Source organism: Rhipicephalus microplus, chromosome 5 (assembly GCF_043290135.1).
Source record: "Rhipicephalus microplus isolate Deutch F79 chromosome 5, USDA_Rmic, whole genome shotgun sequence".
Taxonomy (NCBI): Eukaryota; Metazoa; Arthropoda; class Arachnida; order Ixodida; family Ixodidae; genus Rhipicephalus; species Rhipicephalus microplus.
Window position 1 is genome coordinate 178482240 of NC_134704.1, and position 14573 is coordinate 178496812.

A 14573-nucleotide genomic window follows, 5' to 3' on the forward strand; every position below is an offset into this window, starting at 1 on the left:
TGGCCACTTGTCTACCACTATGTAAAAGAAGTTAGAGAACTTTTATATCTGTAGATTGCAGCCATGGTGGCAAGTACACAGCAAGCATGTACAGACACTGTGTGGACACATGACTTCATTGCTGTGAAAAGATCTGTTTTTTCTACGTCGCCTCGTACGATATGTGTGTACATTTGTCCCTAAAATGCACCATATTTCGTGCACATTCGTCTGGTCGCAATACAAAGCAAAATTTTGGTGCACCCAAATCTCATTGGCAAATGAATGTTTGAACATAGTGGTGGCAATTCAAGACATTTCTCAATGTTATATAACACTCTAAATCTAAGATAAATATTTATACTAACTGTTGGTCATTGAATGTTTATTAATTTGAAATATTGGTTTTATGTATGCTTGGTGAAATAAGTGAACCATGGACCTTTTTCATTAGACTAGCCTGCGCATGCACAGCAGTACCAACTACATGTGCCATGTTTTTTGGGGGTCACAGGACGACGACAGGTGCGAACTGAGTGGCACCTCGCATTGCAGGTTTGCAAATTATCCCCAAAAATACTAGGCCCTCAAGATTGTCTGCAGGTGCAAGGAGGACACCTTCACAGGCCACGTACTGCCAGTTTCGATTTTTTGCGATTTCTACTGAAGATGCTTGTGATGACTGGTGCATGTTTCAATAGCACGCACTTAAAGTGAGTGCCTTTAAAGTTGCCAACATTAAGAGAAGAGTGTGCACAAGCGGTGGCTGAAACGAAGACGACGACGTCAAAGCAATGTTGAGCACTAGACCGAGCGGCACAAGTTATCGACGTGCAAGTGCCCCACAGAAAGCCACCATGGAGAATCCAGGGGCGAATAGCTGGGCACCAAAAAAAACTACAGCATTGCCGATAAGAACGGGACTAGTGGGCCAGAGTTCAAGGGAGATCCTAAGCCAACGAGAAGCAGGGGAGTTCGAGGACGACGTGGCAACGGGAATGTTGTCACAGGGCGGGGAGCTGAAGGTGGGACATCAGGTTTTGTATGCAAGTCAAGAAAACTTCAACCGGCTTGGGCTTCCTGATGCTGCGTTCCCACTCGAGAGGACCGTAGTCATCTCGTCCTGAACTTCAGCACAGGACCTGTGGATTTCGGTTCTGACAGGCGAGCAACAGCCGTCGGACTAAAGGCTCGAGCTGTGCATAGAGCTGTGCGCCCAGCTGCCTGGCCAGGTTCTCCTGACTTCTAGGCGCGTCATCCAACTGCCAGCGTTTCCTCACTGTGACCAGCCAACCTGCACCCACTCCAATAGTCAAACCTCAACATGTTGGTGAGACTGAACTGATATCTTACCCTACTCCATTGCTGACCTGTGTTCGAACTGAATAGCTTAGTTTAGTTAAGTTGACTTGTATATTAGTTGTCGCTCTCAGTGTTTCACCACGTGCTGTCAACCTTTTGTTAAGTACTTCATTTTATGGGGATTTTTTTTCTTTACTTTTGAACTAAACACTTAGTATGGCCAAACTGAACAGCTTTGTTTTTCTTTAAGGCTCTCACAGGCTCTAACCTAGGGAGTTCGTATTAACGTAAAAAGAACCTGCATTACTGTGCTATTCGTACCTTAAAAAGGGGCCTTGAATTTTCGCAAGTTTTGACTTGCATATGTCTCAAGTGTCACTTAATAGTTGGACAAGAACGAGAAGTTAGCACTTTTATCTTGATTTCCCATGCCAGTGGCCTTTTTCCCTTTGCTTTTTTTTTTGTCAAACGCTGGAAACACACTACTTCACTTCCTGTGTCTTGAAAAACGTGCTTCTTTGTGGGGCAGATCTACATTTTCTTGTTGTGTGATAAATAACAGACAGTGTAGGATAGTTTAGGATAGTGCTGAGGCATTTACTTTTCCAAGTGCGACTACCGCTGTAGCTGAACAGGTAAAGTATCGGACGCGCCGTTCGAAAGTGGTGGTTTGGACCCTCCCTGCAGCATGTTTATTACCATCCTTCTGCTTGTGGCTTGTCCTATGTCAGTAGGCGGCCTGTACACCAGTGTTGCCTGTACACTTCTGCAGTCACGCTCAAGGTTGCCTTATTGGTGATTCCAACAATGCCCACTAGATGGCCCGCCACCACACATAGCGTCAGTTTTCGATGGCTCGCGTGCTCGCCTCCTGGAAGTGGACTTGAAAGAAAAGAAAGTGAAGAGAAAAATGAGTCGTCGTAACTGTCTCTTTCTCAGGAGGTCACTAACAACGCCACACAGGGCATGGTATATAGTGCAGAGGTGGAAGTGCTGCGGCTATTGCGCCATTCAGCGCCAACCTGACCTGCTGCGCCAAGCTGTGCTTATGGAAATTTCTGCGATAATTACCTATTGCAAAAGTAAACGGCCAAATCTAGCTGATTATTATCGTTGACCGAGCAATGCTCGCAGCTACATTCATATTCAATGTTGTTTGATCACGTAATTCGGTTCATTCACGGAGCTTGCTAATGCTCTTCTCATTGCTGCCGTGGTATTTTCACAAAAATGGTGGCATCAACATAAGTAACTGCTAATTATCTAATAATACAGCGAAACCTCGATAATTGTATTACTCGAAACCTCGATATGTGTGCTTCTTGCGATCTTAGTATCATATTGCGATCTGATACTAAGCGACAACTAACCTTTTCATTGAAACATGGAGCAGTCGCATGGACTCTGATAATCTTCTAGTTATTTGCATGCAGTGCGGCACGTATGCTGCTCACGTCATCGCTGCTAGGTGCGTCGCTGTACTGTGTGCGCGGATTTGCTGCGTGAATTTCTCGTGCCCACTTCGCAACAGATGGAGCACAGATGAACAGAATAATGCGCTTGATTAGAATGGCAATAACTACGGCCAAGCAAAGCGCGCCCCAACATCAGGTGCAATGCTGCAGAAGCTAGCGAGACTTCTTGCACTACATGCATTCGCGTAAAAAAATGTTTTCATGTTTCTACCTCCCAGAATATATTTCCTTTTTTCTTTCAGGCTGAGTATCAAATTGACATGTTTTGTGCCTCACACACACGCACACACATTTGTGAGTAGTAAGTCTGGTAAGCTGCTGCTGACCCGCATGTCGCGGGATCGAATCCCAGCTGTGGCGGCTGCATTTTCAATGGAGGCAAAAATGCTGCAGGCCCGTGTGCTAAGACTTGGTTGCACGTTAAAGAACCCCAGGTGGTCGAAATTTTCGGAGCCCTCCACTATGGCATCTCTCATAATCATAGGGTGGTTGTGGGACATTAAACGCCACATATGAAGTCTGGTAAGCTCATTAGCACTGAATGTTTAGTGAATTAGAAATTAGTGAAAACCCCTGAAATTTTTACATGAGAAATAATTTTGATTGACAATGACCTTTGACCCTAAAAAGCTTCAAAACTAACTCGTGTTGTTTGCTCCAAAACATATGTTTTGGTGCTCCAGACCTGCTCCGAAATTGCCCTTTTACTGTGCTATAGCTGCTCCAAAACAGCATTTATCCTGCTCACTGAGCTGCTCCAAAACACCGAAGTTCACTTCCACTCCTGTTAGTGGGAAAGAAATAGAAATGTGAAATAAAGAGGAAAAAAAGAGGGTGTCAGTAGTCACCGCTTCCAAGCCAGGAGTAAAGAAAAAAAAACGCCGGGAAGGCCAACAGGGCGAGGATCACCGCTTCGTAGGCACGGCAGCATATGACAAGTTCCTACGATGAGTGTTACACACGAATACCAATATACTTCCAAGCCCTTTCACCTGACTGCTCATAACCCCTTTGAAGAATGCCCGATAGCTCCGCATCTGCTACTTATGAGCGTTAGGCACTTGAGCCACGGCAGCAGCCAGTACAGCATAAAGGGACAGTTGGTTAACGTGCCGATTGATGTGGCCAACATTGCGCCGGCCCCGGAACGTGCCTAACAACGCTGCCTTCGACGGAAAAATTGTGTACCGGCTCGTTAACAAGCCTTCCTACTGAAATGGTCTCACCGAGAAGCGCCCCGTACGCCTTCAAGCAAGCTCCTCTAACGTCATTCCCTTTGTGGATATGGCAGTGATTTTTTTTTTTGTCCAACACCTGTCTTTCTGTGTCATAATTACTATGCAGCCACAGTTGACACATGCGAGCAATGTCCCTACACTTTCATTAGCTTGATTTTTCCATTGGTTTCATTAGGCTGTGTGTGACAAAAAGAAATGAGCCCTCGATCAATTCCACCTCTTTGACAGTTGTCTTCACGTCAGACGCAGCTGCCTATATGTGTGTACATAGCTGTCATGTCAGACATAGCTGAGCCCTGTGGTTACATATGCGCAGCTCTTCAAGAACGGATGATGCAGTACGAGCAGGATAATGATGTGGTCCTTGCTGTCAAGAAGCTGATTATCCTTATGCCACGTTCGTGCTACATTGAGCCGGAGTTGGGTGTCAGTGGGGACGAGGACCTCGAGCTGGCCAACCACATGAATGAGCTGAAGATTTCTCGAGCCGGCACACGAGAACGTAAATACACAAATACTGTGTACAAGATCAGGAACGGCGACAACAGTCCGGTACGTCCTTGTTATGCCTGTCAATTGTTCCTAACTGTAGGTGCATAATAAGGTCAGGCCCTCATCTCCTGGGTATCAATTAATATAGTCCACCTTAAAGGGGAACTCCGGTGCATTTTTGAACATACTAAGATAATGCCGTTTTCAAATAGTATTTACAGTCCTGCAACAGCTAGGATGGTTCAGTTTGCTTAGACACTTGTAAATTATTTTAGTTGAACAATTAACGATGAGTTTAGACAGAAACAGAAATAGGGAGCTGCTCTGTCCTCCATGGTGGGTATCAGATGACGTCACGAAATTGGTATCGGATGACATCATGAAATCTGTGCTCGATTACGTCACGAAATCTGCTACACCCCCTACAGCTGACTAGGGTGTAAACATAGCTAACACGCTTCTTCTGACATGGGAAAAGCAAGTTAGCAATGTCATCTAACGCGGAATCAAGCTTGGACAACTCGTCTGAAATTACCAGTGAAAAGTTCAGCAACATTTGCAGCTACTTTCGGGGCACGGAATCATGTCCTTTTAGTTTTGACCATCCGGTGCATAAAGTATCTGACGTGCCCCGAATTGGTCTCCTCGTTGCTCAATATTGTGCATGGTTAAACCTGACGTCAACGATGACTAACACGTTATGTTCAGCTGCCAAAACTGAACTGCGCTCGCATCGTCATCATTACATAGAAAAAGTGCACGCTGCATCTGTCTTCTGGGCAAAGCGGGGTTTTAAAAAAGAGTAGACGCTTATGTCACATTCACAGCATTGCCCCTGTTAACAAGCATGACTCCAGAATTGGCTACGAATTTTTAAAATTAGTTTTCTAAAAACTAAATGACTTACTGTTGTATAATTTGGCACATATCTCGACGGTACTGACGAGAACACAGGTTCAAGGTTTTGATGAAATCGGTGAATATTGGAAAATCACCAGAGTTCTTCTTTAAAGGCCCAGAGCACCACATAAGAGGGGCATTATATATCATTGCATGTAATCAAAATATATACAAAGTACAATGCACACTTGTGTCAAGCAGACAGTAAAATTCATTACAAGTAAGCAGTATATAGTTGAACCCCTTTATAAGATACATGCACTGGTGCGCATTTCTTATTTGTTATGTGAGGTGTCCCTTATGAGCAAAGTACCATGTATGCATCTTTTTATCAACCCTTATTTCAATGCAGGCACATGGGCGCCTCTTGTACCCATTTGTCCCCTATGTCAGTGTCTCTTATAAAGGGGTTTGGCTGTACTAGTATGTAATTCAGCTCACGGTATTGAATGATCTAAACAAACAATGCAGTGATGATGCAACAAATATATGTTTTTAGTGTAGACATGTCCAATCTCAATTAAAAAAATTGTGAGGGTTGCACAATATGTTTTCTTTTCTAATGTGAAGTAATTGCGGCAAAAAAAAAAAAGCCAATGAGAACAAAACAACAACTTCTATTCAGTGGGTTTTGTGGCAAATTCGTATAAGCATGAAAAAAGCTTACCATAGCATAATCAGAATCGCAGTGCACTAACGTGTAGTGTCAGGGTTGTGGGTTCGAATTTCTCTGGTGCCAAGGTGTCTTATCTCGTTAGCTTTCATTTACCTCTAAATCATAGTTGGTTCACTTTATTGCAATTAAAAAGGGACTAGAATATCACTGCCTTTACTTTTCTTCATTATTCTTTTTACTTCATGTGATTGTCTAACAGAAAATGAGCCCCTAGGTCGGTTTTCTTTTTTCATGTTTTGTTTATATGACATGCGGCCCTCGGCTTCAGAAGGAATAAGCTTTTGTGGCTTTGCTAAATGATATTCACATTGTCTTCTGGCCCATTAAGATTAATTCATAAAACTTGATTTTAAAATGCTGGCATTACTTCAGCATTTCTTAAAAGCATTTATGTGTGTTGAGAGCTGTGACCAAACAATGGTAGTTGTGCACAGAACAGTTGTTTTCTTCTCAAGGCATTCACCTGTAAATGTGAATGCCTACATATTTTTCAGATACTCACTCTTAGTTCGTAAGAGTTTTTAATTATTCAGATTTATTTGAAAACAGGAAGGGTTTATTTTGTTTTTGTGGAAGTTTTGTCAAGCGACCAAAGTTTTGCAAATTGAGTTGCTGCTGTGGCATCCATGTTTGTGGATGCTGGGCATATCAAGTTCATGTAGGAAGTCGATAGAACGCTGCCTTTTGGTAGGGCCTGCTTTGTTGCCATGCGGCTCTACACAAACCATTATCTGTGACATATCTAGCTAAATATGCCTTTTAAAAGGTATGTATAAAATTTATTTGCTTTATTCAGGACACGGATAAAGTGATAGAGACATGCACGTCATAGCTTTGTAGCTGACTAACACAAACGTGAACATTTCGATTTGGAGAACACCAAATAGTTGGAACGTTGAAGCACAGCCATTAAGAAGCAAAGGGCCTTTTGAATAGTTGGGCAAAAGCCTCTTGATCAGTCAGATTGAACATATCCATAAACGTTATGATGAACAAGGGCAATAAATAACGTGGCCATGTTGAAGTACATCAGTGGGCAAGCAAATGGTCATTGAATGGTGACAATGATGGTGATGACAATAACTGTAGAACGTGACAATTATTGTGTTTATGATGGCCGTAATGAATGATAATGAAAAAAGTTCTAAATCAGAGCCGTTAGTGGTGGCCATGTGAACATTATGATGGTGATTATAATAATAAACGCATTCAATTGTAACGAAGGCACTGATTATGGTAAGTGGAGATGAAGATAATGATTATGCGTTGAAGCGGAGCCGTTGGCAAGCTGAGTTGTTATGTACACGATGAAGAAGGCTGATTAACCTAGTGTAACTGGTGTTTCCATTGTCCACGTATGTGGACGCTTGCCTTGTTTTGAAACTCAAAATAACTTTTTCATGTTTTCAGTTTATTTCCACTTTCGTAGGTGTTGTTGCTTCATATAAACAAAAAAAAACATGGCTGATCCCTTCATCATAGGAATCTGTATATTACGAAAGTGAAATGTGGCTTCAGAGATGTAGTTGGCTGCTTATTGTGCATTGATATATGAGAGCCTGTACAATGTCTGTATGTGTTTGGCAACTATAGCACCATTGGCGTGGACGCACCCACATCAACGATTAGAATAAACTTCTCCATCTCAACGACAAATGTCCATTATGATGATTTAGCCATTTTTAGCATCTACCTGGACACATTATATTGTGACGCGTACACAAACATGGCATCAACAAGCTCATACACCAGTGTGACTTCCCCTGAGAAAAAGCTCATACACCAGTGTTTCCAGTCTAAGGTGCATGCCGTGACACAAGATAGGAGATAACGAAGAAGAATATGGGCATGAGCGTGGAAGAACAAAAATGGCAAATAAATAGAAGGCCAATTGCATAGCACCATGGCGATCGTTCAAAAGTATGCAAAGAGAGAAGGAAGCGAAGGGAAGAAGGAGCAGTCGTAGTGAGAGAAGATGGATCACGCGTCAGTGCTGTCGGGTTTCGGATCCGAGCCTGGACCTCTCGGCTGTTTATTGGTGACCTGACAGTTTTCAAGGCTACCGGCTGCTTCCAGCCGTGCGTCGCTTGTGTCCTACGGCTGCCCTAACATTCTTGTGCCTGTGCACAGGCCTCAGCTCTTGGGCTTCGGGCTCAAGCTCAGACGAGACTGTCCGGCCAAAACACTACTTCAGAGCCAGCTCTTCAAATGCAGCATCAACCAGTCCAGTGTCCACCGGCAGCCTAGGAGGGCTGCCAATACAACTGGTTGTGTAGACGACAACTGCATCGACCTCTGTGCACCCAGGCGTCCATTCACCGACGTTGGTGAGGCCCTGCCACTTCACTATTTTGCCCGACCAAACCATGTGTAGGAACCAAGTTCTAGGACTTAATGATGCAGGTCGTGCAAAAGAAAACCACAAACGTAACAAGAACCAGCTGCAAGAGCGAAACAATGAAAGTGACAGCAACTTATTCATTTTAACGAAAAGAACAGCAAGCAGCTCGAAACTTGCTGCGCTCTGCTCGAATATAGAGAAAGCATGATGAGAACACACACACTACAAGCACGAACTAACTGCCTCAGCTCAACATTTCAAGCGCTCTGCTCCAACACCAAGACGAATGCACCAAACAAATGCACAAGTACAGCTGAGCCCATTTATAATAATACTCAAGTGAATGAAAATTTTGTCATTATAACTGATAATTGCGGTGTATGGGCTACATAAATAAAAGCAAAATAGGTAGACGGCAGGCTGTTGTGACAAAGCTTAACATCAGATGGAATATTCCAATGGTCATCAGTGACAAATATGGCCAAGCTGGCTATTTTTCGGATATTTAAAAAAATTCAGTTGCTTTCACAGGACTACTACAAGCCCTATAGAGCCAGTGTATTACAAGGTCTCAACATTTTACTCAAATTGCATGTTTTAATAGAAGCTACAGCCGCTCCTGCGCCGTAGCAGACTTTAAAAGTCAGCTTCGCCGCTATGTAACAATGCTATGCTGCGAAACACACCACAAATTCAAAAAGACGCTGGAGTATGGAAGGTTCAACACCTTGAATCTCTCATTTTAAACACCAAGGATTTCTATACACACTGCAAGCACTCTTGGAACCTGTCTGTCCTCCATCCATCTATTCGTGTGAGGTAAAACAAAGTTAGTATGTGAGTGTAAGATGGTTTGATGAATACAACTCGCTGGTCATGACATGAATAATGTCACAATCCTATCATGCACATCGTTTAACACATCTCGCCAAACAGTGGCACATACCCAAGGGCAAGTAAGCGCCACTGGTATACGACTTTGTGCCACATGTGATTGATAGTTCATATCTACCTAGGAACCGTGAAAACACATTCGGGTAATTTTAACAAATGAGCGTTGAGAAAAAGCTGACAGCGACTGTGTTGATCCGACAAATGTAAAGAATAAATGTCAGGGTTCTAGCAAGAATTAAATCCCGGCATTCTGCATGGCAATCAAGTACTATACCATAGAGCCATGCCAGGTCTTGCAACTACTTTTCAAATGAACCGTAATCTTTATGAAATGTAATTTGGGTATGCAGTGATGGCTATCCAATTACATGTGTACTCCTACATGTGTACTAACATTACATGTGTACTCCTACAATACGGCCATCACCTGGGGTAAGATCAACTATAGTTGAACACAATGCACTGAAGATGATTGACAGTTTTTGTCAACCAAGGAATGGCACGAAGAGACATTGGTAATCTTTGTTCGAGAGCATTAAGAAAAATCAGTGCATCTCCACGAAGTGAATGACAAGTGGGCGAAGCTATAAGTCCTAAGGTCCGCAATGTCTATGCTGAAGTCGCAGACTAGTTAAAGGCTGAACAGATGGATGGACAGGTCGATGTATGTATGGATGGATGGACAGACGGATGGTGTGGAAGGTCATGTATTGTGCTGTCGTATAGTTGATTATACACAAAGTCTGTTGTTTACACGTTTTTGTTTTTTGTTGTTCACGTGTTCAGTTTTGATGTGTGTTTTGGGGGCATGAGGGACGCTAAGTCAGCCCTAGGGAGTTTCACACCTAAAAGCTGGCTTAAGGTTTAACAGCGGGAAAAAATACATAGCGGACAGAAAAAGAACGGGACAAGCGCTTGTCCCGTTCTTTCCGCCGTGTATTTGTTCCCACTGTTAAACCTTAAGTATGCTAAACCGACTAGCCCAGTCAGCCACATTGCTAAAAGCTGGCATTGGCTGTGTTAACCCAATGAATGAATAGAATAAATATTATTGCCCAGGAGAAATTTAACTTTAGCATTCTGCATAGCAATCAAATATTCTACCACAGAGCCACGCCAGGTCTCGAAACTGCTTTTCAAGCAGACAGTAATGTTGGTAAAATATCAATTGTGGTTGCAGTCAGGGGCAGATCCAGCCACTCATTTTAAGTGGAGGGGGGGGGGATCATCTAAGGCAACACTAGAGATGAGGGAGTGGGCATTACTTTTGTTTTTATGAGCTGAAAAATCCTTCATAACATAAATACAGTACACTCTCAGTAAACGGAAATCTGTCAAATGAAACTACTGCCTAAACGGAACTATTGCCTCTGCAATACTTGGTAACTGGCTTATATTCTGTACCCATGCTCACCTCTCAGTAAACGGAACTCCTGTTAAATAGAACATTTTCCCGGTCCCTTAAAGTTCCGTTTATTGAGAGTCTACTGTACTGTTACTGTGTGCTCACTGTGGTTTCAATCATTTGTCGTAATTGGTGAACTTTAAGCACTGAAGTGAGGGGGGAGGGGTGCTAACACAGACTTCGGAGGGGGGGGGGCGATCACCCTTACCGCAACCCCTCTGGATCCGCTACTGGTCGCAGTGCTATCTAATCTTACGAACAGTACATACATGCTTCCATCATATAGCCGTCACGTCGAGGTAACGGCAGTTGTAGTGAAATGCCATCCACTGAAGCTCATTTGTCTAGTAGTGTCCTGGGCCACCATTCTCGCTGGCACGAGTGCTACATACAAGCTGACTACTTCTCGTCATTGCCAGCAACATTAATGTGGATGTGTTAGAACACAAACAGACTTGGTTCACACAATACATGAAAGATGTTTTCTATGTAGACTGAGCCTCCCAAGATCTCGTGCCAACGATGAGGAATGGAGGTGTCCTTGACCACTTCTTCATGACAGACATTACCGATTTCAAGCAACTAAACTATATGTCATACTTCAGTGTACATAAGCCGCTCATCGCTGCATTAACAGACCATTATAGGAACAACTATACTTCTGCTGATGGTGCTGACATTTCACAGTGACTTGGCCCAAGTAAAGCCCACTGAAAGTGTATTCATGACCCATCGACCCATCGACGTAATAAATACGTCACAGATGTATGCGTGTTCACGATTCGTGCACACATAACCACCACCACATGCTACTGAAGCATTTTAGCCTACCACAGTTCATGCTGGTGGTGCGTGTAGCTGTTTTTCCATCGGCATGCTGTGCATAACGTTGGTTCCCAAGGAACGTGGGATCTGCCGATTTCTTTTTCTTTTCAAAGATTTTGCGTTCCATTACCTTTGTGCATGTACATCCAACAGTGAGAATTTATTATTATTATCGATAATGCAGCACGTGAGCAGTGCTGCAAGCAGATTATTTTACTATAGAAAAGATATAAGTTCACCATGTAACATCTGCTCATTGTTATAAGCTAAATATTGTTATTTAAAACCTGTATGGGACATAAAACTTTAGATACTATTAATTACAACTGCTATCTTTATGAATGGGTTTAGCTGTATACACACAAGTGCAAACTAACTGTCACAGTTGTTATTTTTGTGTGTTTGAGCAGCGTCCTTTTTTTGCAAGCATAGCCACTGCAATCAGTGAAGTGAACTTCGTGCGCTGTGTGATTTCGGGCAAACTTTGATATGAAAGCACAGGACATACAAACCGCACCCATTAAGAGATAAGCACGCGTGCATCTCAACAAGTGGGGTGACAACCTCTGAAGCGCGTGCTTTAGAGGTTGTGACACACTTAGCCTCCAAGATCTGTGCACCATCAGTGGTAGATGGTGTATATAAATAGCTTGCTATTAGTATGCTAAAGAATGTGTGCTGTGTGGCCAAGTCGGTAGCACCACACTCCATGGAGCCAGGAGTCGGGGGTTCGTTTCCCAGCGGTGTAGCTTTCTTCTATTTGATTCTTTGTCATTATTGTGTGTTTTACAGTGTCATATCTTTAACGAAAATACGTCAGTCAAGTCTTGGTGTTAATACTTTTGTGTTAAAAAGTATTTACTTGCATAGCTGCATTGGCCGTTGGTTACAAAGGATTACTAATAGTGCTTTGTTCGTCGGAGCTACAAAGATGTGACTGGTCTCGAGCATTATTTTTTTAAGGCACCCCAGCAGTCCATATGTGTTGAAACATTATTGTTTAACAAAAAGGCTATTTTAAAATTTGCCATTTTGCAGAACAGTATCAGTATTTATCTTGAAGCCTTTGTCAAATCAACTGCGACTATGACCCAGATATGGGATACAGGAAAGGCATATCTTTAAATGGCAATGTTATAATTTTGTTGAACTGTTGTGGCCCTTGTTTCCAGGCACTTGACGAACTAAATTTTGAGATTGTGCTCGCTATTTGAGATGAGTTGGAAACCCATCGTCTGTAAGCTTGCCGCTAAATTTAAGGTGGCCATTACTGGATGCAGTAAGTTCTCTGGTGTGAGCAAGTAATAGAGAAAAATAAATGTGATTTTGGCTGAATATGGTAGCGATACATTTGTGTCTCAGAGCATAATGAACTGCCTGTAATATCATGATGAGATAATCAGAGGGGTGCAGTATCTGAAACATTGAGCATACATATAAATTTTTTATGGTACTTTTAATTCAATAATTAAGTAAGATCAATTATAAAAAATTTTCAGTATTCACTTGGGGTCATGTGCATTTTTTTATGTTGCTGCAACCATTTGAAAATGACCGATTGAATTTTTGTGGCAACATACATGCTGCTTGGCGAAATATATAAAAGTACCTGTCTGCACTCATCCATTACTATACTGCAGTGCTCTCAAACATGCCTTGAGTGATAAAGCGATGTGCTCGGACCAGGGTAAAATGAGCATCCGCAGCTCCAGAAATTGGCTCCATAGTGTGTGAGCACTGTTGACAGTGGCACATGCCAAGCAGCAAGAAAGCACCACCATTCCTGATAAGCAATAAGCTGATGGTCCATGCTCATGGGAGCATTCGTTGTGCTACTTGGTTAATATTCACAGATGATGAACAGGCATCATTACTGTTGAAAACAAAGAAGCGGGAGAGGGGAGGCCTCTCGAGCGTCTTTAAATGGTGCACTAGACTGTCAGGGCCAGCATCTCATGAAATATTACACTCGTGACCGGACTACTGCATGACCCCAACACCAAAGCATGGGAGATCGACAGGCATGTCGTCATTTTCATGACCAAGGATGGCGAGCTCTAGCATTTAGACAAGAAGATTCTTGATGTTATGCTAAACAAGGCAGTTGACATGGACTCAAGCATGCTGCAGACTACCATGAGAAGATTTTGCATACAATAGCTGATGGGCTGTGTTTACTGTTTGAAAGTGAATAGTCTCTTGATTACGTCAGACATGCCAGTAGGAGCTACGACAGAGCTGGTTTCCATAGTCCTCGATAGCAGTGACAGCATCACCAAATGCACTGGAAAATACATGAGATGTTTTAAAGGTGCAGATACAAACCAGGAAAGTGGACTCTCTGTGGGTGAAGAAATTTATGAAAAACATTTGGATTGAAGTTGAACCAAATAACAAAGCATGGGTTGTGACGGCATGCAGAAAGGTAAAACCGTCACCTCAGAAATAAATTATTCGGGTCAATAATGGCAGTTATATTAAGTGATGATGATGTGTGTGTGATGATGTGGTGAAGTTGTGTGAAAGATCCTCGTGAGCGATTTTTGCACACTGTCAGCCGGACAGGAGAGGAACAGGCATTGGGCCATTGTGGCGAAATTCCAAAGAAGGCTAAATAACCGAAAAAAAAAAACGGCTCAAGCGATAGCCATTCTCGAAAGTGCAGGCAGAAGTTCTGGAAATTATGCAAGCTATGGCTTGAATGATGAGATTGAAGAAGATGAAGTTTCTGTCGGTGAACAGCTGCGGAATCGTGCAAAGGATCAACCTGTGAAAAGCTTGTCTATTAGCAATGATGGCCCCTTCTATGTCCTCGACGGTGAAGCTAAAAGCCGTGACATGTTTTCTGTGGTGTCTTCGTCATTGGATACACAGCCTAAATGCCAGGACTTTTCCACTCAGGTTTGAGTGACTAGACAAGGTTGTGACCAAACAAGTACATAGATCGCCTAGGCAAGGAGGTGAAAGTTCTGTTTATGCCTCCAAAAACAAAGAGAAGTTCTCTGCGGACAATGCCGAAGCAAAACCACCACCGTCTGAAACAGCT

General features: G+C 42.8%; 1 protein-coding gene across 1 annotated transcript in view; it reads left to right on the forward strand.

The window, feature by feature from the left end:
• The window catches only part of LOC119174091 (stimulator of interferon genes protein), an 85224-nt gene that overhangs the window by 64257 nt on the left and 6394 nt on the right, over window positions 1-14573 (forward strand). Inside the window, exon 6 of the mRNA XM_037424892.2 lies at window positions 4311-4546. Within this exon, the coding sequence (XP_037280789.2) occupies window positions 4311-4546 (236 nt within the window). The remainder of the gene's footprint in view (window positions 1-4310; window positions 4547-14573) is intronic.